The sequence below is a fragment of the Mauremys mutica genome, chromosome 2 (assembly GCF_020497125.1).
Source record: "Mauremys mutica isolate MM-2020 ecotype Southern chromosome 2, ASM2049712v1, whole genome shotgun sequence".
In the NCBI taxonomy this organism is placed as follows: Eukaryota; Metazoa; Chordata; order Testudines; family Geoemydidae; genus Mauremys; species Mauremys mutica.
The window spans coordinates 250,222,942-250,247,941 of NC_059073.1; the positions used below are offsets into that span (position 1 = coordinate 250,222,942).

Consider the following 25,000-nt stretch of genomic DNA (forward strand, 5'->3'; position numbering starts at 1 on the left):
TCACAATCATCATCACTGTGTACCAGTATTAAGTTGTTTGTTTAAAACTTATACTGTTTGTGTGTCTGTGTGTGTATATATATATTGTTTATATATATATACACACACACACAGACACACATACAGTATAAGTTTTAAACAAACAATTTATATATATATATAGTCTTTTGTCTGGTGAAAAAAAATTCTCTGGAACCTAACCCCCTCATTTACATTAATTCTTATGGGGAAATTGGATTCACTTAACATTGTTTTGCTTAAAGTCGCATTTTTCATTAACATAACTACAACGTTAACTGACGAGTTACTGTATTAGTAGGTGGACGTAAATCCTAGGCTCTCCCTCCACCGTTTACCTCCATCTTCTAATACATTTGAAAACTACAAACTTCCTTGTTTTCGTTAGCATTCCATCATGAGTTACCAAGTATTAGCTAACTGTGGTAAGAAAACACAGTTTTTCCTTGTGTAGATACACCCTTATATGAGCTCCTAATCCATGATAGAATGTAACCTCTCATGTCCTGATTTCTTAGCCTATGCCTTCACTAAAAATGGTGTGTTTTTACACCAACCCTACACCACCTGACTAGCTACATCAAGGCCAAGTGTATTGTCTCCACCTCCAGATAGGTGTCTTGAGTCAGCTTTTCAATATAAAAACACACTTTTTTTTTTGCAGTGACAAACATTGCCCTACTTTTCTTTACTAGCCTCTTGCCACTTAATAGCCGCTGTCAAGGACTTTTTTAAAGTCTGAATGTGACATCGGATTCTCCTTTAGCCACTATTTTGTTGACTTGCTCAAAGACTAACAAGCTGGAGAAGCCGGCTTTTGGTCTGCAGAAACCACACTGGTTTGTCCCTATCACATCACATTCCTTTGGGTATTCTACGATTCTATTTTTAATGATCATTTAAACCACCAGACTACCGGATACTGAAGGAGGGTTTACTGCTCTTTAATCCCCCCTATCTAGTGCCTGCCTCCGGTACGCCAGCAGATCAAGAAATTGCCTATCTTTGTTGGCAGCTTAGCCCTCTCCTTCATTCTTAGCTTCTTTCTGAACTGGATAAAAACTCTCCGGGCCCAGACTTGCTGCTCTTCCCTGAGTTTAACTGATCACTTTGTGCCTGCACCCCGTCCTCTCTTGACGCCTCACTCCCTGGCAGTCCTTCGCCTTCATTACCTGGGGTGGGCAGCTTACTCCTGCCCCAATCCTAGCTGTGGCGTGAACTGCGGCCGGGGGTCAACTTCTCTGCAAGGGCTTTCTCGGCCTCAGCGGCTTTTCCCTCAGTGTGTCCGCCCGCCCGCCGGACAAGGCTCCCGGCCGACTCGAAAGGCGGGGAGGAGCCCGCAGCCTTGTGCCCCAACAGCGGGCTGGCTCTGGCCGGGGGGGCGGGGCTCTAACGCCCCTAGGCACGGGCGCCGGGCCGAGCCGCAGGGTGGAGCCCAGCTGACCGGGGCCGGGCGCGGGCGGCGGGGCGCTAGCGCTGCGCGCCCTGCAGGTGGCGCCGCGCGCCCGCCGCTGGGGCTGTGGGAAGAGGAACCGAGCTGGGCCTCGCCGCCTCCTGCGCTCGACTTCCCGGCCGGGAGCGCGCGGCGGAGCCGAGGCGTCTGTGCGGCGCCGCCATGGGGAAGCGGGACAACCGGGTGGTGAGTGGCGCGGGTGCGGGCCCGGCGGGGCGGCGGCAGGGCCGAGGGGAGGCTGCCCGGGGAAGCGCTGCTGCGTCCCGCGCCTTAGGCCCGGCCCGGCCCGGCCCGGCCCGCAGCGCCTCAGCCGCGGGGGGGAGGAGGCCTCGTGAGTCCTGCTCCGCTCCAGGCGGCCCATCCCACTCCCCGTATCCCCGGGCGTGGGGCTGTGCGGGGACCCCGCCCGGGGCGCCTCCGTGGTGGGTTTGCACAAGGGTCAGACCAGGAGGGGCTCGTGTTGCTGAACTGTCTAAAGCAGCTTTGTAGAATTACTGCCCGGGGATCCCAAGATGGGGGGCCGGGCAGCCCCCAGTATCAGTGTCCTCATATATCACAATGGCGGTTCCTGTCAGCGTGAAAACCGTGACTCTCTCTGTGTAAACTGGGAACCTCTGATGATGGGGTTAATTGCAATATAATTGTCCTGCTAAAAACGTCTCCCATCAGCAGTATGTGGTGCCATTCACATGAGCTGGCATGTTTCCCAGCAGAGTAAAAGACCTTTTTCCACTGATCATAAATTCTATATTGTGCATCATGTATTCTTTCAGAAATGGGCAGCTAGGCAACCCAAGGAATTTACCTGTGCCATATATGATAGAACCTTTCATCTCCCAGTTTCTGTCTGATATATGTTTTGTGTTCTGTCATGAAAAAAGTTAGGGTGCTGGCCAGTTCCTTGCAAAGACATTTTCCTAGCAATATTATTTTATTATTGAGTGTGCTAAGTTGATTTATGGACCAACAACAAAAAATAAGGCCTCTGGCCTAAAGTATTGCATACATATGGGTCCTTCTCTCTGCACAGATCCTTGTCTCTACACAGAGGCTCTGTTGACTTCAGTAGGTTCTTTCCCAAAACAAGTGTTGATCTCCTCACATGTGATCAATCTGATTGTAGGATCAGACTTTAATTTTAGGTTGTCAACCTTCCTGTTCTTTAGGTCCTTCCTTCAAACTTTCTCTTTTCAACTAGCCATCCACTACTAACCATCTACAAATACTTTTATGCTTGGCCACATGTTCCTATTTTATTTAATCTTATTAAATACAAACAAGTTGTGTGATAAAAAAAACAACCAGATCACATTATTTTGTTTCAGCCTTTCCCCCCTTTGCCTGTTTTTCAAATTTAGGCTGTGATCCTGCAAACTGTTCCCAGCAGACAAATCCTTTCAGTGACTTTAGTGGGGCTCCCTGTGAGCATAGTGGTCTCCATGCAAAGAGAAATTGATAGTATTCAGGCCTTGGACTGTAAAGCCAGGTTTACAAAACTTTTGCGACTAATGTCAGTTAGGAATATGATTTTTCTACCACATTTTCATGCTGGCAAAAGCCCTAGTGCAGATGCAGTTTTATTGGCAAACAAGTGTGCTTTTGCTGATATAGTTCCCTGAGTAAAAAAAAATCTAGTATAAGCTGTATCTGAAAAAGAACTGTTTTGCCAGTGTAAACTACGTCTACACTAGGGCCTGGTCTACACTGGGGGAGGAGAGGGATTGATCTAAGATACATCGACTTCAGCTACGCTATTCTCATAGCTGAAGTTGCGTATCTTAGATCGACTTAGAATCACTTACTTTGCGTCCTCGTGGCGCGAGATCGATGGCCGACGCTCACCAAGCTGGAGTTCAGCAGTCGACGGCGGGTAGTGTAGACGTACCCTAGGAGTGTTTGGTGGTATAGCTATATCGACAAACCTTTCTACTGTAGGCAAGGCCTAGGGCAAGGGCCTTCTCTCTTTTGTGTGTGCATAAAGCACCATGCACACCACTGGTACGGTAGAAATGAAATAACAGAAATCACCACCCTAGTTCATACTGTCACAAGGACAGATTGGAGGAAAAGGGGCAGAAGGCATCATGCTTGGGGGAAAAGTACAGAAGACTATGTGCCCACTAGAGCAGTGGCTCTCAACCAGGAGGTCTGTGGCCCCTGAGGGAGTCACGAGCAGCTTTCAAGGGATCTGCCAAGCAGAGATGGCATTTGACTCGCTGGGGTCCAGGGCAGAAAGCCAAAACCTGAGCCGTGCCATGGGTGGTGTCGGGCCCTGAGCAGTTGCCTTGCTCACTACCCCCTAATGCTGGACCTGGCTTTTAAATGCAGAAGAATAGTTGCTATGGCACAGGTGGCCGAGGAGTTTTTTTAGCATGTTGGAGGGGCCTCAGAAAAAAGGTTGAGAACTCCTGCATTAGAGACTATTCTCTTCCGGAGCCTAGAATGAAACCCAAGATTCCGGAGTATCACCATTCCTCTGATTTTAGCAAATATCTGTGTAACTTGCTGTCAAAATGTCTCCTCATCTTCTAGTACTGGTCCACATAATGCATGGCAACTTACTATTTACTTACTGCTGCTGTTTACTCAATTAGCTCAAGTGGCAGAGGATCTAAAGGGTCCAGCTCTGCTGGTGAACTATGTGGGTTTCAGTATGATACCACATGATAGAATGTCTAGGTTTTTTTGTTTGTTTGCTCTTTTTAAAAAAAATCTGGGAAATTAGACTTTAAAAAAAAAATTTAAAAAATTGTTAAGTTTGCAAACTCAGGCACCCAAAAGTTAGGAAATTCCTTGTGCAATCTTAATTTGGCCACTTTCTGCATATGTATTACAATATAGTCTTTCATCACATGATCACATGCTATTTTTTCCAAAGGACCCCTGCCTCATTGAGTGCATAGGATGGACCTGCTCTGGGAATGAATAGGGTTATATACAGGGCCTGTTATTTGTAGGACTCCTGCTTGGTTTGTTGTCAATTTGGAAGATGTACAGCTATAGAGGCAGATGATTAGAGGAAGAGAAAGAATGGCTTCAATCCTTGCATTTGCCACAAAGCTCATATGTGATGCTAGGCAAGCCACTTAAACCGAACTTTTCACAGGTAGCCACTAACTCTGTTCTTAGTTTCTGGGTGTCCGACTGAGACATGTGAGTGCTCACACTTCTAGAGATCACACCACAATTGTTACTGAAGTCAATGGGAGCTGTGTTTTGAACATATAAAGTGCTATATCATTCTAAATAAATCAGGTCCTAGGTGTCTCAGATTGGGCACCCAAAATTAGTGGATGAATACTTTTGACCTTAATCTCTCTGTGCCTCATTTCCCCATCTGTAAAATGGGGATAATAATATCCCCTTATCTCACAGGAGTGTTGTGAAAATAAATTAATTTTTCTAAAGCCGTTGGATACTATAGTCATGAGTGCCATGGAAAAGCCCATGAGGAAATTGATAATTCTGTCTTCAGAACATAAGGAGAAAACGAAATCTTGAATAGCCTCTCACTAAATGAACCCTGTCCATCATGTGCACTGAATGAAGCAGGGGTTCTATGGAAGAAATAATATGTGCTCATGTAATTATAGACTGTATCATCATGTACACATAAGTGGATTGAATTAGGGTTGCACAGAAAACATTAATTCTGGCATTTTTTAACTTCTGAGTGCTCTTGACTTTTCAAACTTAATGTTTTTTTTTTAACATAGCTTACATGATATCTCTTTGTATACACGGATCTGTCTAGAGAAAGGAAGATACATGCACATGAGCATTAGTGTGGCCATATGATTCTAGTATATTCATGAACCAAAATTTAAAAAAATTGTTAGGGAATCACTTCCTTGCTTAGGTAAACTGGGGATTTTTTAAATATTTGGATTTATAAAATTTACCACATTTTGAAGTGCATAAAAAGGGAATACATAGACTTGAAAAGGAGGAACAGACGACAAAGCTTGATTAATAAAGCAATTATAACTGATCTGTTGTTAACTTGAATATTTTAGGAGTTAAAACCAGAGGTGAAAGTAAGCCGGTACGGTGTACCAGCAAGAGCCAGTACGCCGTGTCAGACTGCACCGGCTTCCGTGGCGGGGATTTAAAGGGCCCGGTGCTCTGGCCGCTGCGGGGAGCCCCAAGCCCTTTAAATCCCCGACGCAGCTCCGACGGCCGGGATTTAAAGGGCCCGGAGCTCCCGCTGCTGCAGGGAGCCCCGAGCCCTTTAAATCCCCCCCTCCCCCCGCAGCTCCGGCAGCCGAGCTAGGGCTGGGATTTAAAGGGCTCGGGGCTCCCTGCAGCCGCAGGATCTCCGGGCCCTTTGACTCCCCACCCCAGCCCGGCTGCTGGAGCTGCGGGGGAGATTTAAAGGGTTTGGGGCTCCGCTGCGGCCAGAGTCCCGGGCCCTTTAAGTCACCCCGGAGCCCCAGGGGCTCCCAGCCACCTCTGCAGCTGGGAGCCCCGGGGTGATTTAAAGGCCCTGGGGCTCCCAGCCACAGCCCGTGACCCAGGGCCTTTAAACCTTGAGAGGCCCTGCCTCTTCCGGTTGAGGCCACGCCTCTTCCAGGTGAGGCCACACATCCCCTTAGGACTCCTGCCGTACTGGTAAGTCCTGTACGTTAATTTCACCCCGGTTAAAACATATGATTTAGTACTTAAATGCTGCTAAATTCACCTAAGTTTTGTTTATTTACATATATTAGGGTTTTTCGTTTAAAACAAATCCCATATGTAGTAATATTACCACATCATAAAACTATCACTAATTTATACAGTCTTGGTTGTGTGCCACCATCAGTTTGTTTTTGGTCAAACTGAGTCTAAGACCTGAATGTACTATCTTTGCTGTGCCTGAGAGTAAGAGACTAGGGATAAATGGCACTGTATTAATATTTTATAATAGAGCATTGCATCCAGAAATCTCAAAGCACTTTACAAAAGAAGCACTAAGTATCACTAGACCATTGGATAGGCCCTTGTTCCTTTTGTGGCTAAGTAGATTATGTAATTCTGAATTGGAAACATTGTGTTGAGTTTGCCTGTCTGGTTGAATCATCATCATCTTTGGCTAAATGCCTTCCATCTATAAGACATATAGTCAGAATTGTTTTCAATAAGTAAGGAAAATTGTATGTGTGGATTTTTGTTTCTGCAGCAAAGTAATTCAATTTACTTCTCACTTTGCTTTGTCATCTCCAAGGCTTATATGAATCCTATAGCTATGGCCAGATCACGAGGTCCTTCCCAGTCTGCAGGGCCAACAATACAGGACTACCTGAACAGACCAAGGCCTACATGGTAAGTGTGGAAATATCTGATTGCTCCTTTTGCAAACCACTTATTTGATGAAAGATACTATCTTGCTAAGTGCCCTCCTTCCCAACATACACCGTGTTATTTTATAAAGGGATTCCTAGTGTCTGGCCAAAGCATTTTTTCTAAATATTTGTCCGAATTTTATATATTTTTTTAAATTGTTATAGTGTAAGATGATGGTATTTCAGCAGCCATTTCTGAAAAGGAATATATTACATTGATCCGTAGGCATTTTTAGCAACAATTTCTCAGGCCATGTCTACACTACAAATTTTGGTTAACCCAAGATACATTGGCGCAAAATCACCGGAGTTAATATATTGCGCGTGTCCGTGCATACTTGGCTTCTTGCATCAGCGCTGCAAATACTCACCACTCCTGCTTGTGTCAATGCAGTGTGTTGTAACACCTGTAAATATCCCAGTGTACCACTGTCTGGTGCATTGTTTTTTGGGAAACTGCAGTGCATTGTAGGACAGAAATGAGTCACACAGGGATGACTGGGAGCAGGGGGTCAAGTTCCCATCATGCAGCTTTCTCCATCATATAATGCCATCCATATCCCAAAATGTTTACATGTTTTCTTTTAAATCCCACAAACCTGCACAGCACTTTTCACTGTCCACCAACTGTGACACATGCCTGGAGCCCGGAGAGTTCTGCACTATTGTCATGAAAGTTGCAAACGCAGGACAAACAGTCCTCTACTATTTGCAGACCCACAGAAAGAACTGCAATGTGATGCTTTCTTTGAGGATAGATTGCTGAGAGACAGTGAAAATCAATTCAGGGCTATTGGTGGCATTCACGGAGCAGCTAGGAGTACTGCTTCTGGGCTGGAGAAACAAGCACTGACTGGTGGGATCACATTGAAATGTAGTTTTGGGATGACGAGCAGTGGCTGCAGAGCTCTTGAATGCAAAAGGCCACATTCCTGGATCTGTAAAAGCAGCAAAGAGTCCTGTGGCACCTTATAAACTAACAGACGTATTGGAGCATGAGCTTTCGTGGGTGAATACCCACTTCGTCGGATGCATGCATCTGATGAAGTGGATATTCACCCACGAAAGCTCATGCTCCAATACGTCTGTTAGTCTAGAAGGTGCCACAGGACTCTGCTGCTTTTACAGATCCCGACTAACACGGCTACCCCTCTGATACTTGATTCCTGGATCTGTGTGCCAAGCTCGCCCCATCCCTCCAGGGCATAGGCACCAGAATGAGAGCTGCATTGACAGTTGAGACATGAGTAGTGATTGCAGTGTGAAAGCTTGCAACACCAGATTGCTACCAGTCAGTGGGAAATCATGTTGGAATTGTAAAATCCATAGTGGGAGCTGTTGTTATGCAAGTGTGTAGGGCCAATAATCGTCTTCTGCTATGCAGGACTCTGACTCTGGTAGCATGCAGGACATAGTGGATAGATTTGTAGAAATGGGTCCTGAACAGCAGTGGGGCCATAGATGGCACCCGTTTCCCTATTTTGGCATGGGCCCGCGTTGCTACAGAGAGCATCAGTAGAAAGGGATACTTTTCTTTGATTATGCAAGTGTAGATGGATCACCAAGTACGCTTTAGCGATATCCGTGTGGAAGCAGTATGACGCTTGCAACTTTAAGAACACAGGAGTGCAGAAAGCTGCAAGCAGGGACTTTCTTTCCCAACCGGCCGATTATCATTGGCAGTGTTGAAATGCCAGTAGTGATTCTGGGGGACCCTGCCTACTCCTGGCTTCCTTGGCTCATGAAGCCATATGCTGTCCACCTTTACAGCACTCAGGAAAGATTCAGCTACCAGCTCAGCAGGTGCAGAATGACAGTTGAATGTGCTTTTGATAGATTGCCAGCATCCAGTGTCCCATCAGTATTTACTTGTGAGATTGGATCTCAGTGAGAAAAATTCCCAGTGGTTACAACTGTCTGTTACATGCTGCATAATATCTGTGAAGCAAAGGGGGAAAAGTTGCTGTTGGGATGGAAAGAGGAGGTGGAGTGCCTGTGTACTGAGTTTGAACAGCCAGACACAAGAACCATGAGCTCAGCCTGGAGCTATGCAGCTGAGGGAGCCCTTGAAAAAAGAACTTTGATGTGGTAGTGTGGGCTGTACTCTCCTTCATCCTGAAGCTTTAGGGGCTGTTAAGAATTGTTAATTCCTAGTGTACATTTATGAATATCGCGCTGTCTTTTAATGAACTTATGAATTATGTGGTGCTTGCTGTACATTTATAATTTATTACACTGTTTTTCACTGAACCTGTGAGTTCTGTCGTCCTGTAGAGTTGCACATAGTTGGTACTTTGAGTGGAGCTAGGCATTCTGCAATATATGTTGTGTAGTAATAAAGATATATTTATTTCCAAAGAAATTATTGCATACCTAAAACAGTGCAAAAAAAGTGTAATTAAAAAAATACAATAAAAACGTCTAAAATAAATTAACAGAATCCAACTTTAAAATTAGAAAGGTAGAAAACATTTCTGTCCGTTTCAGTCCACTTTCGCTTCACATACACCATCTGTGACTCTCCCATGTCAGTGCATGTGAGGCTGTGGTTGTCCTTACTGTTGTTCCCTGGCATGGAGTGGTAGGGATGCAGCCCATGATGCCACATGGAATGTTGGATCTGTAGCAAGTTGCTAAATTGGAGTTCTTCATTGATGGCAAAGAGACGTGAGTATGTGACTGTTGGATCTGTAGGTCAACAAGAGTCTGCAGCATTTGTGTATGCTACCTGAGTGCATCTCCCTCTCCTTTTGCTGTGGGGACTCCTGAGCCCTTCTCCTGTCTGCTCTTTCCTTCTCCATACTTTCTGAAATATTTACCCTCCACACCCTCTGTTTACAATCCAATGCAACACTGGCTTGCAGGATCTCACTGAACATATCCTCTCTAGCCCACTTTTTATCCTCCTCATCATGGTCAGGCATTCCGCAGGGGACCACTCAAGGCCACAGAGGTAGCAGCTAAAACAGATTGATGTATCATTGGATTTACAGTCACAACAGACAGCAAAATATAAGTTTCAAAACTCCCATCCCTTATTCCTATAAAAGTTTTAAATAAGACTAGCTTATTAACAGTTCAACTTTGGAGTGTCTGCACAGCACCACCCTGCAGCCCCAGCCATGGGGAGTATGGCCCACTGGTTGCATGAAACAATAAAATTTCGGCCCCTATTTCCATGTGTGTGAGTACCAGGCACTATTTTCCACAGGCAGTGGTGACTTTAGCTGATATCTCCTATGAACAATAGCCTGTTTACTGTAATGGTGCCTGCCGAAGTCAGGTATGGTAGTCTCCTACCACAGAGGAAGAAATAAGGCTGCTATCTCTAGACACCTTTAGGAGAGGATTGCAGAGTGTCTCCATGAGATCTCTCAGGAGGTTACAAGAGACATCCCTATGTACGTAAACAAACTGCTCCGCATGCCAGCTCCCCACCAGCCCTACAGGGGAATAAAATGCAGATGACAACTCTACCTCTGTTTGTTGTACCATTGCCTCATCTCAGACATAAAACAATGAAAAGTCGATACCTGTTGTGATGCCAGCAGACCAGGTGCCAGCTCATGCCGAGGCCCCTAGGCCTCACTGAACATAGACAGATACATAGCAGGAAAGCAGTCTGGCTCACCTGTGTGTTAGTATTGTTAAAATAGATATTAGAGTTATAAGAATGTGTTTAGACTTTATGGAATGCTTGTAGGATGCTGCATGTATTAATCCTACTTATAATATGCCATGTTATAAGGTAATGTTTAAATGTTTGCTCTGTAGCTATAAAAATGTTTGCTAAGGCTATGTCTACACTGGCAATTGAACGACAAAACTTTTGTCTTTCAGATGTGTTTAAAAAACAACCAAACCCGGAAAGACAAAGTTTTGCCACGACAAGCACCAGTGTGAACAGAGTGCTCCTGCCGACAACGGAAATGCCACTTGTTGGGGGTGGAAGTTTTTTGTCGGCAGGAGAGCCGATAAACAGTGGCTACACTGTGTGACTTTTAGCGGCACAGCTGTAGCGACACAGCCATGTTGCTAAAAGCTGTGTAGTGTAGACCTAGCCAAATACTGTAAAGTCCCCACAGGCAGGGGAGACGCATTACCAAGTGTGAAATGGTAGTTTATCACAAGAGGTGTTATCTTCTTCCCCCCAAAAAGAAGCTCTACAGACATCAGACAAGCCATTGTGGACAAAAGACTTTGCCGATTGCTTCTCCCACACCTCTGAAGAGGGTATGTGCACAACCCCTGTCCCATCACAGCCTGAATGCTGGGAGAAGAGAGTAAAAAATGCATGTTAAGGAGATATTGATATCTTTATGCTGTCTGGATTCTGAGGGGCAAAGATTCCTAAACATAAGCAGGAGGTCCCCAAGCTGCTTGGATTGGGTTAGCCCTAAAAAACGTAAAAGCTTGTTTATTATAGAAGCTTCATTACCTTTTGAACTTAAGATTGTACCTCATTAGTGTGTGTACGTTTACCTATTTTAACTTTGTAAATAACTCTCGTTTCTTTTTCCTAGTTAATAAACCTTTTTGTTACAGGATTGGCTACAATCATTGTCTTTGGTTTGAGATCTTAGTACAGTTGACCTAGGGGTAAATGACTGGTCCTTTGGGACTGTATGTAACCTGAATATTATTGTGATTGTTGGTTTAAAGAACCATTTATGGCAGAGGCAGGCTTGTCTGGGTGGTAAGGTAGATCAGAGTATCTAAGGGGACTGTCTGTGGCTTCCTATTAAGACTGTTATAGTGCCTAAAGAGTTCACACTTGTTACTTGGTTTGTGAAATCTAAGGTTGGGGTTCGTGCCCTGTTTCTTGACAGTCTGCCCTAGGGTGACCAGATGTTAAGGGGAAAATATCGGACTGCCACGGCGGGGGTGGGTTTGTTTGTTTGTTTTTACACTCACCCGTCCGGGAGTTTGGCGGCAATTCGGCAGAGAGCCCTTCAGTCGCAGACAGTCTTTGGAGGTATTTTGGCAGGGGGTAAAAGACAGATGCACCCACCACCGAAATACCGCCGAAGACCGTCCGCGACTAAAGGACTCTCCGCCGAATTGCCACTGAAGACCAGGAAACAAAATATCGGGGCAAATGGTATCCCAACCATTCTCTGGTCGGGACGCGGGACAAAATCCTCAAAATTGGGACAGTCTCGATTTTATCGGGACGTCTGGTCACCCTAGTCTGCCCTGAGGTTGGCACTCATGGTTGTGATCCACTCTGAACAGCGTGATGCCTGTGTCCTGCTAATTTGGTCATGGGTGGGGCACCGTCTTTACGTTTGAACATTGTGAGGGAAAATGCATATGCACTCTTGCTTGAGGTTCCTTTCCCTTCATTGGGCTTATCCATGCTTGCCTGGTGGGATTGGCTAGACTGCGATGGGCTCTCAAAAAGATCCTGCCTCACAGCATAGCTGAAACCCCCGGCTGCATGTCCTCACCTTTGTCGTCGTCCTTACTGTTCACAGCAGTGGTCTGTGTCTTGAACACTTCAGAGTTATCGATAGTGGTCTGTGGGGTACTGGTAGGGTGTATTCCAATTATGGCATGCCATTTGTTGTAAAAGTGGCTGGTTTGCAGCTCAGCACCTGATCCAGGTTTCCTGGCCTGGTGGTATGCGCAGCACAGTTCGTTTGCTTTCATGCACCACTGCTGATGATCCTTGTCATACTCTGCGTCTCCTAAGCAATTTTTTCATAGATAACCACCTTTCCATACCTGGTCTAGCTGAGCCTGCACAGACTCTTTTCCTGAAAGGCCTTGGAGATCCAATACCTCCTGTCTACTCCAGGCAGGCGTGCTTCTAGTGCATGGAGCCTGCAGGGTTGATTGGGCAGTTGCGCACAACAATGGACAGCTGCTAGGTGTGCTCACCAAAGTAGGCAGTTAGGAATATGTGGGAGTTTTAAACAGAAAGGAGTGTGGGTTCTAAGACTCCTGGGCAGAGGAGTTCACAATTGTGATTAAAGCGGTCACTGCCAGGCATTGTGGGTCAGCTGCTGGAGTATTGTTATGGTTGACATAGGTCATACACTCATTCTGCGTTGACCTCAGTAGGTCAACCGTGGCTCAATGCCATTTGGGGAGGCGGTGTTATTGCCTTGCCGTAATAGAGTGACCTGAGACAAATTGAGTTTACACACGTAATATAATTCGATGCAAAGTGACTTACATCAACCCAACTTTGTACTGTAGATCAGGCCTAAGAATAGAAAAACTTTACATCTCTATTTTTTGTCATGGCTAATATTGCCTGAATTGTGGATGTGCCCTCATCAGTTTTTTTAGTAATTTTAACAGAATCACACATGGAAAGAAATTTTTCTGGATACGTTTTTAGAATTGAATTCTACCTTGCAGAATTGTCTTATTAAGAATTATACCATTTCTTAAGCTGAGTTACTGAAATTATCTGGTGTTCAATCCAATTTATCTTATAATACATCAAATTCAAGCATACATTACCTATCACCAAAGTAAAGACTGGGCCCTGCACAGGAGTTTATTTGCAGGACTTACAATTTACATAATATCTTAAAGTCTAACATAACCCAAAGATAACTCTCTTTCTCCTTTCATGGGAAATTCAGCTGAAGATAAACTGAAGAAACAACTTGGATTACTGTTGGTGCATTTCAGTGGAAATTTAAAAAAAAAATCTTAATGTTTGTTCAGGTTTTTTGGATGTATAGATATCTGTGTAAAACCTATGTATTTTTTATATAAAGGGAAGAAGTGAAAGAACAACTAGAAAAGAAAAAGAAAGGATCAAGGGCATTGGCTGAGTTTGAAGAAAAGATGAATGAGGTTTGTGATTTGATTAATTTTGTGTTGGTGGATCATTTAGAAAAATTAGAATGATCCTTTGTATTCCACTGTCATTAGCAGGATGAAAAACCCACTGTGTGTAAGATTCTTCATGAGCTAACTTTGTTATTAAAATATTTAAATTAGAATTACAGCAGTTACAGAGTAAAAACCATCTTTTCCTTTCCCCGTTGTTCTCTACAGTATATATCTGGTCAGGTCTAGTTTTGAAAAGGTGCCACCTGAATAGAATTTGAGTTCTTGAAATACACTAGAGGTCCGCACACTTCATAGCTTCTTTGGCTGAGCTTATTGCATATCCCAGGGGCTTCTTTCATCCCTCTATTCCACTCCATGTGTTTCCTGTGTACCACCCTCCTATCCCCCTCATATTTCAGGGACTCCCTGTAACTCCCACTCAGTCTCCCGCTGCTGGAGTTCTCTGTGGTTCCCCATTCCGCCACTTCTCATATCAGATCCCCTATTCTGCCCCCCCCTTGCCAACATTCTGTTTGCCCCTCCCCCATTCAGCCACACGACATTACCCAATCTCCCCTATCCCCCCTGGATTCTGTGTGCTCACTTTTCCACCTTTCCACCCTACCAGGGTCCCATTCTTTCCCACATGTCAGAAGCTCTGCTTAACCCCTGTTCCCCCATATCGGGTTCCCCATTCTTCCCCTCCCACTGAGTTCTGTGTCCCCCCCAGGGTCTCCCATCCTCCCACCCACACCAGGGGCTGTGTGTGCATCTCCATTCCAACCCACCCTTTATTATTTGTCCCGGAGATGCATCATTCAGGGTTTTGACACATTAAAGTCTATTGGGAGGATGAGCAGGGGGATATTTGTTCTGATGGAAGGTGATGAGTGCTATCAACCAGTTGCCTGAATGATAGACAGTCCAGAGGTGTGTGAAGCTGTGGCTGTGCTAACCAGATGGCAGGGGCTTCAGGTGTCCCCCATTTTCCCCTTTTGGTTTTCTGATTCCTCCCCCCCCCCAATTTATAGGGTTCTGGCCACTGATACATAGAACCTTCCATAAGGGTGGCACACAGGAAGCTTGGTGGTGTAGGGGAGGTGGAGAAAGAATGCAAGGAGCCCCCTGTGGGTGCAATGCATTCAATTTACAGAAGCAATACTGTATGAACCTATATACTCAATGTGAAATCTTTTCATCAGAGGCTGTCCAGATCTTTACCCACCATCTCTGAATAAAGAGACACTCATATTTGGTGGTACTTGATTTTTAAAAAGTGGATTTCTCACATTGCTATAGTGAAATATGTATGTACAGTTGTAAGTTTAATATCCTAATACAGATAATCAGTTAAGGTGTTTGTGTTTATATTTTTGTTTAAATAACTGGCGGATCAAGGAGCAAATTAGCAAGTTTTGCTCAAATGAATATTAATCTGCTTATATAAAACAAAATATGTAATGCCCTAGGTTTAGTATTAGTTGAATTATATTTTTAAAACCTGCAAAAATAAAACTTGGTGGCTCTGTCACAGATGGAATATTTCAAAGGTTCTTGTTAACAACAAGGGTTTGAAAATTATGCCAATGGTCACTATCACTGTTTTTCAGAATTGGAAGAAAGAACTAGAAAAACACAGGGAGAAATTATTAGGTGGAAATGAGAGCTCCTCCAAGAAGAAAGAGGTAAATATCTTAAGTCTGCTAAAGTATTCATGAGTTGGATTTTTCTGATGTGACATTCTTGCACTGAAACAGCCATCACCAAAGAACACAAGTCAAAATGCAAATTCAGAACGACTTTCCTTGTCTGTGACATGTCAAGAGACCATGATACAGTATAACAAAATTGTCTCTTTCTTTTTAGAAAAAGAAAAAGGAAAAGAAGAAATCAAATAGGGTGAGCAAAGTTTTCAGGTTTTTAAGTTTTACGTGTCTTGAGTTCCTGAAAAGATAAAATAAGAGTGTAATTTGGAATTTTACATAGATGTTTAAATAACTATGCTTATGTTACCTGTTATCTGAGAGTAGTAGTTTAGTTTGTATTTGAGGGGAAAAGGTTTAAAAATAAGGTGGTCTAACTTTAAAAATAGAAAATGTGGCTAGAATGCCATACATTTGTTTGTTTGTTTGAGGAAATATCACTCATACAGCTTAATTTAAGAACATCTCCACAGGCTAGACTCTTGGAACTAAGATCAATATAGATAATATTTGCAAATGCAGAGACAAATTTGGGAGAGTATTTGGATGTTCCTTTAACTATTTCTCAAACAGACAAAATGCTTCATCTCACAAGCTTTAATTTTTGTTGTGTTTGGTCAAGTTGTCTTCATCTTCCTCTTCTTCATCAAGCTCTGATTCTTCCAGCAGTTCATCTGATTCTGATGATGAGGTGAGAACTAACATTCCAGAATTGTAATTTTTGTATTTTCTTTTAAAATATGCTAGTGTATAATTCTAGAATTTGCTGGTGCCACTTACTCTCTTATTCAGGTTATTATTAGGGTGATGCATTCAAGAAGAAATGTATGGTTCTTGTTTTAACATGGAAATAGTGATTGTAGATTAGTCAGCATTTTAATAGAGGCCCCAATTTAGCAACTACTTATGCATCTGTTTACACACTATAAATTTTTATTAATAGTAACCATTCATGGCCGTACATTTCAGGAACAGTAGCCTTTTAGATAATTTGTCTGTTAGTACCCTGTTAATTATACCTGAAGGGTTATTGGTTTATCTGTGAGATCTGAAACTATATAACTAGTTTTTAAAAGGTGAATGAGTTAAAGACCTGATATTTCCTATAACCAAATGAATACATGATAATATTGTGAATACGCAATTCTCAAACAAACTGGTTAAAATAATTAACTTCTGGCCTCACAATTGTGGTCTCTGCTATTGTGTAACAGATTAACATTTGGTCGACAATTTGTTGCGGGCCCTCAGCTTTCATTGAATTCAAAAGGAGTTGAGAGCTCTGAGCCCATGATTGGGTCCCTTAGCATTGGCACTTCACTCAGAAGCCTAGCAGAGACTTAGGGCTTGGCTACACTTGAGAGGTACAGCACTGGTGGTGGCTTTACAGCATTGTAACTTACTCCCTGTCCACACTGGCAAGGCACATACAGCGCTGTATCTCCCTGGCTACAGCGCTGGTTGTACTCCACCTCGACGAAAGGAATAAAGAGAATAGCGCTGGTGCTGCAGCACTGGAGTGCCAGTGTAAACAGTGATTAATCTTACTACGCTGTAACTGACCTCCGGAACCTTCCCATAATGCTTTTAAGTAAAGATAACAGTCTTTGTTTTGTTGTGATGCCTCTCTTTGTTTTGTTGTGAACTCGGGGCTCCCGGAGCTGCTTATCTAAAAACCAAACACAGCTACTGTTTGCTCGAGCAGAGGCAGGCAGGGGGATGAATGTCCACAACTAGTGTTTGCTTGAGGAGGGAAACAGCGGGGGGGGGTCCGTTTCGGAGCAGCTGCTTATCTGGTCTATGAGGAAAAAAACAAGGCTATTTGCATTTAGTGAATGAGAGAGGGGTGGGGGAAAGGGTCGGAACTTGCAAGGCAGGGAGCTGACACAGTGTCAGCTCCAAAAATCCACTCTCTCTGTCTCCCCCACGCTCCCTGTCACACTCCACCCCACCCCCCTCCTTTGAAAAGCACGTTGCAGCCACTTGAACGCTGGGATAGCTGCCCATAATGCACCACTCCCAACACCGCTGCAAATGCTGCAAATGTGGCCATGCTGCAGCGCTGTTAGCTGTCAGTGTGGCCACACTGCAGCGCTTTCCCTACACAGCTGTACGAAGACAGTTTTAACTCCCAGCACTGTACAGCTGCAAGTGTAGCCAAACCCTTAAGAGTGCTACAGAGATAGCAAACCTGCTGGAAGGAGTGGTAGTAGCAATCTCTTTGATTTATTGTGAAACAGTTGGTTATAAAGCAAGCCCCAAGGTGGCTTTCAAGTGATGCTTTGAAGAAAGGAAGTATGCAGTTGGGAACAAGAAAGGCAAATCTGCAGAGCTCTCACAGGGAGATAGAAGACTTGCCTCTTTCTTTACAGCAAGGAAAGAAACTTCTAGTGCATAAAGAAGTATAGAAATGAACATGACGTTAATATATCTGTTCAATTAATAGATTTTTCTGTGCACCAAAATAGATTGTATAACATATTAAAAGAACACTAATGAAACACTTGTTTTAAAAAAGTAATTTTGGTTCATGATGTTAACTTTAACACTGGTTTTTGCAGTATATATATTTTACATGTAGATTTTAGGCTGCATCTACCTAAATATTTTACTCTATCTTTTTATGCATTGGCTAAGTAAGGTTATCCTCTTGACCACAAATAAGAACTTCTGTATGAACAATATTTATTTTGGGTGGCAGGTTTATAAACTGGATTCACTTTGATTTTTACAGAGAATTGTGTGTTGGCATTTCTTTAAAGAAAGATATTTTCCCCTCTAAATTAAAAATAAAACCCGGGCACACCATTATTACTTTGAAAAAAATCTGTTCATGGCATTTTAGGCTAGATCACTTTGAAGATGAAGAGTCAGGCCCTATGATATACTGTGGAAAAAAGTAATACACAAGGAAACTAGAAAAAATTTGGATTTATCACTAATATAAATTTTGAATAAATGCAGAAAAATTATGAATATCATCCACTCTAAGAGCCAATCATCTCTGTAATGCTGTATTCATCAAGAGAGCATACTTACATATAGGACGTTGGGTTTCTGTGTTCTTCAGATTTAATATTCACTTATAGCTTCACTATGAACAAATACAAACTTTTTCTCTAAAACATTTATGGATAGGATAAGAAACAAGGGAAAAAACGGAGAAAGAAGAAGTATCGCTCCTTGCGGAAATCTTCTGAAAGCTCTACTTCTGATTCTGAATCAGATAGCAAGGTAAAATGTAATGATGTATTAGTGTTGAGACGTTTTCTTTTATATATGTTGTAAACATTATCTGATTTTGTTTTTGCATATCCACTTTTTTATTTCTCTTTCAAACATACAATGGCCTGGTCTACACTGGGGGGATCTATCTAAGATATGCAACTTCAGCTATGAGAATAGCATAGCTGAAGTTGACGTATCTTAGATCGACTTAGATTGACTTACTTCGCGTCCTCGCGGCGCGGGATCAACGGTCGCCGCTCCCCCGTCAACTCCACTTTCGCCTCTCACCGTGGAGGAGTTCTGGAGTCGACGGGGAGCACATTCGGGGATCAATTTATCGCATCTAGACAAGACGCGATACATTGATCCCCAGTAGATCAATCACTACTCACCGATCTGGCAGGTAGTGTAGACATACCCAATGCTACTTTATGGGAGCAAGCAGTGCTTCCAGCCTTCTGCTTCCATGCTCCAAGAAGTATTATCCCATTTGAGCTTAGTATGCTGGCTGAAAGGAATAGTTTGCTCTTTAGAGAGCAGACTTGTCAATGATTCCAAACTATTATCACTAACTTTTGAATTATAAATATGCATTTTGCCTTATTTCCTGCCCTAACAAGCTCGGTTTTAGTGTAAAATAAGTTAACATTTAAAACCTATAAATGTCTTAATTCTTTGTCAATGTGTTGTTTTCACATGTAGGTTTTGTTTTTTGTTTTGTTTTTTTAAATGAAGGTCTGACAGGATACCAGTGCTCAAAATACTGTCTTACCAGATGTCTGTGGGAAAAGTACTTTCCCTTCAGAAATTGTACACTCTGCAGCACAAATCGAGCCTTTCATAAAAGCAGTTATGGGGAGGTTTCCCTTTTCTTTGCTCTATTTGGAGCAGTGCATGCCCAATGAACTAAACTTTCTCATATGAATTTTGGACTTCATCCTGTGTAAACTAGAAAATAAACAAATTGTAAGGAGCCTGTCATCTGTCAACAATTCTTTACACTATAGCAGGTAGTAATTATATTTTTGGCTTAAAAACTGGTAATCTAAGACGCCATTTATGAAAGCTCTTTGGGGCTCAATCCTGTCTTCATTTATCTGTAAAGTACCTCGCTTAGTGTATGTGCTATACAAATAATAAGAACTAGCTCTTTATATAGAGTTTTTCATCCATAGATATCAAATAATTAAATTATTCCTCACATACATATACACACACACCAGTTTTTGTTAATATACATTTGAAAATTCATCCCCCTCACATATGGTGGGGGGACATGACATTTAGATACCTCCTGCTGCTGAACTGGAGGACAGAAGCCTTCATTCTTTCTCTCTCCCATCAGCTGAGGTGAGGTGGGTGGAGAGACTCACAACCTTACCATTTCTTCCTTCTTAGTTATTCTCCATCTCTGATACTTTCTTCATTCTGTTGGCTCTGCTTGCATTCTGCTTTTTCTGCTGGCTCATTCACAATATGCCTCTTTGCTATGCTTTCAATAGAAATTACTTGTCTTGTATTCTGACCAGACAGCAGAGAGGCACTCCGTACATGGGGATCTCAAGCAGAATATGAACTGTTCTATGGGGAGTATGCTTCATCCTAGACTTCATCCTGTCCCCTAGGATCTCCCGAAGGGCTCTTTTCTCACCCAGCGCATGTGGACTCTGCCATGATAGCATGGGTTTTTAAAAGATTTTGAGGAGCAAAGTGATGGTGGCTGACCTCTGTCTAGGTTGTCTGCATGTTCTGCTGAGCAACAATCTATTCCTTGATTCCCCACAGGCCTACCAGAGTAAGAGCAGTGTCTTTGCGTACTGCAGGGCAAGGACAGAAGCAGTTGTACATAATGTTCATGTGAATTTCCAGGTAAAATATCTCAGAGCAATTTGTTAGCACTGTAACTCAGAACAACCATAACAGCTTTGAAAAGTATGTCCATTTATACAGTGAATGATATCTGGTCAAGATTCTGTTGTGATTCATACCATTGTGTGCTGAAGCCACTATGTAAAAATTAATTATTTTCACCTTCTATTTAGGACAGCACAAAAAAGAAAAAATCAAAGGAAGAACATGAAAGAGAAAAGGTAAAATATTAAGTACTTGGAAAAATAAAAAACTGTCTCAAAACTGTATTTTATACAAATATAGACAAAGGATCACATTTTTAAATAGAGGCACAAGGCTTGCGTGTATGGCAGTTGTGAGCCTATGCTTGCACATTTGAGGCCTGATTTTCAAAGGTCCTCGGCTTCTATTTCAGGGGTCGGCAACCTACGGCACGCGTGCCACCTTTGTACGCGAGCCGATTTTGCCTGGCACACGGCTGCCAGCTGGGGTCCCGGCCACCGGCCCTGCTCAGCGCGCGGCTGGTTGAGTGAATGGAACCCCAGGCCAGCAGAGGCTGAGCGGGGCCGGCGGCCGGGACGCCAGACTGGCAGCAGGCGTGCCCCCCGGCTCCCTCCTCACAGCGCTCAGGTTCTGCGGCTCCCAGGAGTGAGAGACGCTGGGGCATGGGGCCCTGAGCCTGCTGTGGGAGGGGCGGCGGCTCACACTCCCGGGAGCCGCAGAGACCGAGCAGGGTGAGGGGGAAGCCGGGGGGTGCATGGGGACCACATGCATCCGCTGCAGGAGCCCTCGGGCAGGGGAAGGCACTGGGCTGAAACCCAGGCAGGCACGGCCCCCGGCTCCCCCCTCACCACGCTCAGGTTCTGCGGCTCCCGGGAGTGTGAGCCGCCGGGGTGCGGGGCCCTGAGCCTGCTGCAGGAGGGGCAGCGGTGGTGGCTCACACTCCCGAGAGCTGCAGAGCCTGAGCACGGCGAGGGGGAAGCCGAGGGGCGCACAGGGACCACCGCCCGCATGCATCCGCTGTAGGAGCCCCCCGGGGGGGGCACCAGGACGCAGCTCAGGCAGGCGCACCCCCCGGTTCTCCCCTCACCACGCTTGGGTTCTGCGGCTCCCGGAAGTGTGAGCCGTCGCTCACAGCTCCTCCCTCCCACTGCCTCAGCACTCCATGTGGAATTTTGCCTCCACGTGGAGCCAGCGTCTGGCCGGCATGGGCCTTGTAAGGGGAGTCCCGGGAGCAGGGGGAGGGTTGGATGGGTCGGGAGTTCTGGGGGTCCTGTCAGGGGGCGGGGAGTGGTTGGATGGGGCGTGGGAGTCCCGGGGGTCTGTCTGGGGGCAGGGGTGTGGATAAGGGTTGGGGCAGTCAGGGGACAGGTGGGGGGTAGGATCCATGGGGGGCAGTTAGGGTGGGGGGGGCCTCAGGAGGGGGCAGTCAGGGGACAAGGAGCAGGGAGGCTTAGGTAGGGGGTTGGGTTCTGGGGGGCAGTTAGAGGCGGGGTCCCAGGAGGGGGCAGTCAGGAGACAAGGAGCTGGGGCGGCAATCGGGGTGGGAAGTGAGAGGGAGTGGATGGGGGCGGGGCTAGGGCAGGGCTCTCCCCTCTTTTTTGATTGTTGAAATATGGTAACACTAGGTGAGGAGGGAGCCGGGGGGGGGCATGGGGGCTGGCGCCCGCATACGTCCACTGCAGCCTGCAGGAGCCCCCAGGGGGGCGCCGGGCCGCAGCCTGGGCAGGAGGGGCGGGGGGGCGCAGCTGCTCCCCGCTAGCGGCACCGCACTGGCTCCTCCATGGCTGGGGCTCGCTGCTGCCACAAGCAAGACGCTCTGGCTCTCCGGTGCCTCCGGAAGGCGGCTTCTCCCTGCCGAGCTGCTGCAGCGGCCCAAGCCCGGCAAAGCCAGTGAGTGGACTCGGGGCAGGGGCCACCTGAATGGGGAGGGCTCGCAGGGGGGCTGTGCACCCTCCAGGGGAGTTCAGGGGGCGGGGAGGGGAGAACCTCGTCTGGGGAGCAACCCCTGGGCATGGCTGGCCCCTAGGCAAGCTGGCCCATGGGGTCTATAAAGGCTCGTTGGGATTTGCCCCTCAATGAACCGATGTGCGGGGTGGGGAGCACAAGGTGGAAGTTTCGCCTAGGGCGCAAAATATCCTTGCACTGGCCCTGCCCCAGGGGGTGCGTGCACCCCAGGTTAAGAACCACTGCACTAAACTGATAAGATCTGCATTTTAATTTAATTTTAAATGAAGCTTCTTAAACATTTTAAAAAACTTGTTTACTTTACATACAGCAATAGTTTATAGACTTATAGAGAGAGACCTTCTAAAAACGTTAAAATGTATTACTGGCATGCGAAACCTTAAATTAGAGTGAATTAATGAAGACTCGGCACACCGCTTCTGAAAGGTTGCCTACCCCTGTTCTATTTAAATAATTGTTGCCAATTGCTGAGTGCTGAGCTCTTAAGAAAATCTGGTCCCAATAGTACAAAAATTGCTAGTTATGTGACAAATTTGCAAACTTGTTCAAGCAGATAGGGTGAATTCAAGAACAAATGTCTAAGTGGCTTTCAGGTGGTCTTCTGTTTTGTTTTTTTTAATTTATACCGAGGACTGAGGGTCATCTTATTAGCCTCTGCCTCCAGCAAGGAGAAGTCTGTCTTAAGGTAGCGGGGCATCAGCTCCCTAACACTGCCACTCACTCAGCACTCTCTTCTGTGCTTATAACATTCCTTCTTTTATCAGCAGGTTAACACAGGTGCACTTCAATCCCCGAATCCCTTTGAATCGTTCCCCTCTGATATCCAGCCCTAACACTAGCTACTCACAGAATTTCTGGATCCTCTGCACCCAAAGATGAGGCGTACCCCAGTTTACCAGTCTTAGCATAAACTACTGCTCCTGTAAACCACACAGCACTTGTGAGAATGTAAAATAAAACAAAAGAAGGTTTATTTAAGAAAGAATAAAGATTTAATGAGAAATGAGAGTGAGTGATGGAAACAAGTACTTACAATACAAAATAAAATCATAAAAAGCAAACCTGGTTCTACACTTATCAGTAGTTACCCTTCCTATCTAATAAAATAGATTTTCCCCCCAAAGTTCAGTCCATTGCAGAGCTGGCTGGTTTCTCAAGAACCAGGATCCAAACGTACATGAAAGCATCTCTCTGTGCCAGGAGTTTACAGAGTGCTTTTCCCTACACTCTGTTATATTGAAAACAGACTTTTGTTTCTATTCACAGAAAGGGTGAACCCCTGTCTTGTTGTAGTTTCTTGTCTGCCTTTAGGTGGTTTTTATTGTTTGTCTTGTCCCTGATGGTTTTCCATTGACTATGGCAATGGTAGACAATTGCACATTGCATTACATAGTTGGCTGACATGGGAGAGGTGAAAGCTCCTTCATGGGTCATCGAGAAACATTGCCCCCAGTGACCAAGTTCTACTCCAAGTCCATAGAGCATACTTTCAATATAAATACATTATTCATTAAATACTATCTATACATACATCTCACAGTGATTGAGTCTTGACAAATTGTGAGCTTTCTGTAGATACCGTCCACGTTACTCTTTATGGATAAATATCCTGTAAGATGTGTTTGGTGTAGTGGTTTTGTCAGGTCCAAGGTGAGAGCTGTTTGCAAAGAACTGGAGATCCTTTACAAACAGGTCTCTGTGTCGCACTCACCTCTATTCACCTCCCCTGTTCAGTCACCTCTGTTACCTTTCTGTTCAGTCTGACTCATCAATTCTGTTTCATGCACACCAAATGCACTGATTCTCTTCTATGTCCTCGCCACATTCCAAATTCAGAAATACTTTTTCCTTGCCCTACTAAATCTGTTACCTCAGTAGCAGATCTTCAAAACAGCAGTTCTTACCTCCGCCTCTTCTCCCTGGTTAGGTTTACACATACAGTGATTGCTGCCACATTTCTCTCCCATTTTCCCTTATTTCAATACCTGTCATCCTGGCTGCTTCACTTGCAATACCACTTCCTCAGTGCCTGTAGGAAGGGCTGAGGGTTCTACTCTGTCCCCTCATTTTATTAGATGGAGGTAACCAAGACTACTGAGTCTCAGATCCCAGGAGGATAGAGAGCACACGATCTTCCTTTTCCCTTCCTAGCCTTGAAGAGCTGGGTGGAAAGAGGAGGTTCCATATCAGCTTTGCAGAATCCCATTTGCCTGGCCCAGTGCAAGTATGAAGCTGGCCTGGACAAGTGTGACCAATGTTATCAACTTCTGCAGATCTAAGCTTTTTTTTTTTTTAAGTACATTTAAAAAACTTAATATTGCAGCTACAAGCTGGTATTAAACAGCTACTGCTGTTCACAGTTGGACCTATAGGTGGAGCTGTACTCTTAGCTCAGTAGCAGAGCAAGTAGAAGAGCTGCAATAAATATATTCAAATTTACTAAGTAGTCTGCATCTCAATTTCATTTGAATTTGTGCAACATATTTTATTTTAAATGTTTATTATGTTATATGATTTTTATTTTAAATATTTTAAAATGTATTGCAATATTTTCCCTACCTTAAAAAAAGTGTAGTAGTTAATGTAATGAAGCTAAGCAGTATCAAAAAATTCATTTCTGCTAAGAGTCTCTTGAAGATTATTAGACAGTGGCATTGATT

The 25,000-nt window shown here is 44.5% G+C and overlaps 1 protein-coding gene across 2 annotated transcripts in view; it reads left to right on the forward strand.

The window, feature by feature from the left end:
* The first annotated feature begins 1,439 nt into the window (after nt 1-1,439).
* The window catches only part of FAM133B (family with sequence similarity 133 member B), a 29,039-nt gene continuing 5,478 nt past the window's right edge, over nt 1,440-25,000 (forward strand). Inside the window, exons 1-9 of one of the 2 annotated variants that reach the window (XM_045003123.1) lie at nt 1,442-1,657; nt 6,678-6,775; nt 13,533-13,611; nt 15,201-15,275; nt 15,457-15,489; nt 15,916-15,984; nt 18,432-18,527; nt 20,307-20,390; nt 20,564-20,611. In XM_045003123.1, coding sequence (XP_044859058.1) covers nt 1,634-1,657; nt 6,678-6,775; nt 13,533-13,611; nt 15,201-15,275; nt 15,457-15,489; nt 15,916-15,984; nt 18,432-18,527; nt 20,307-20,390; nt 20,564-20,611 — 606 coding nt within the window. In that variant the 5' untranslated portion in view covers nt 1,442-1,633. Of the gene's footprint in view, nt 1,658-6,677; nt 6,776-13,532; nt 13,612-15,200; nt 15,276-15,456; nt 15,490-15,915; nt 15,985-18,431; nt 18,528-20,306; nt 20,391-20,563; nt 20,612-25,000 lie in introns of both variants that reach the window. The other variant, XM_045003124.1, reaches the window with a different exon arrangement.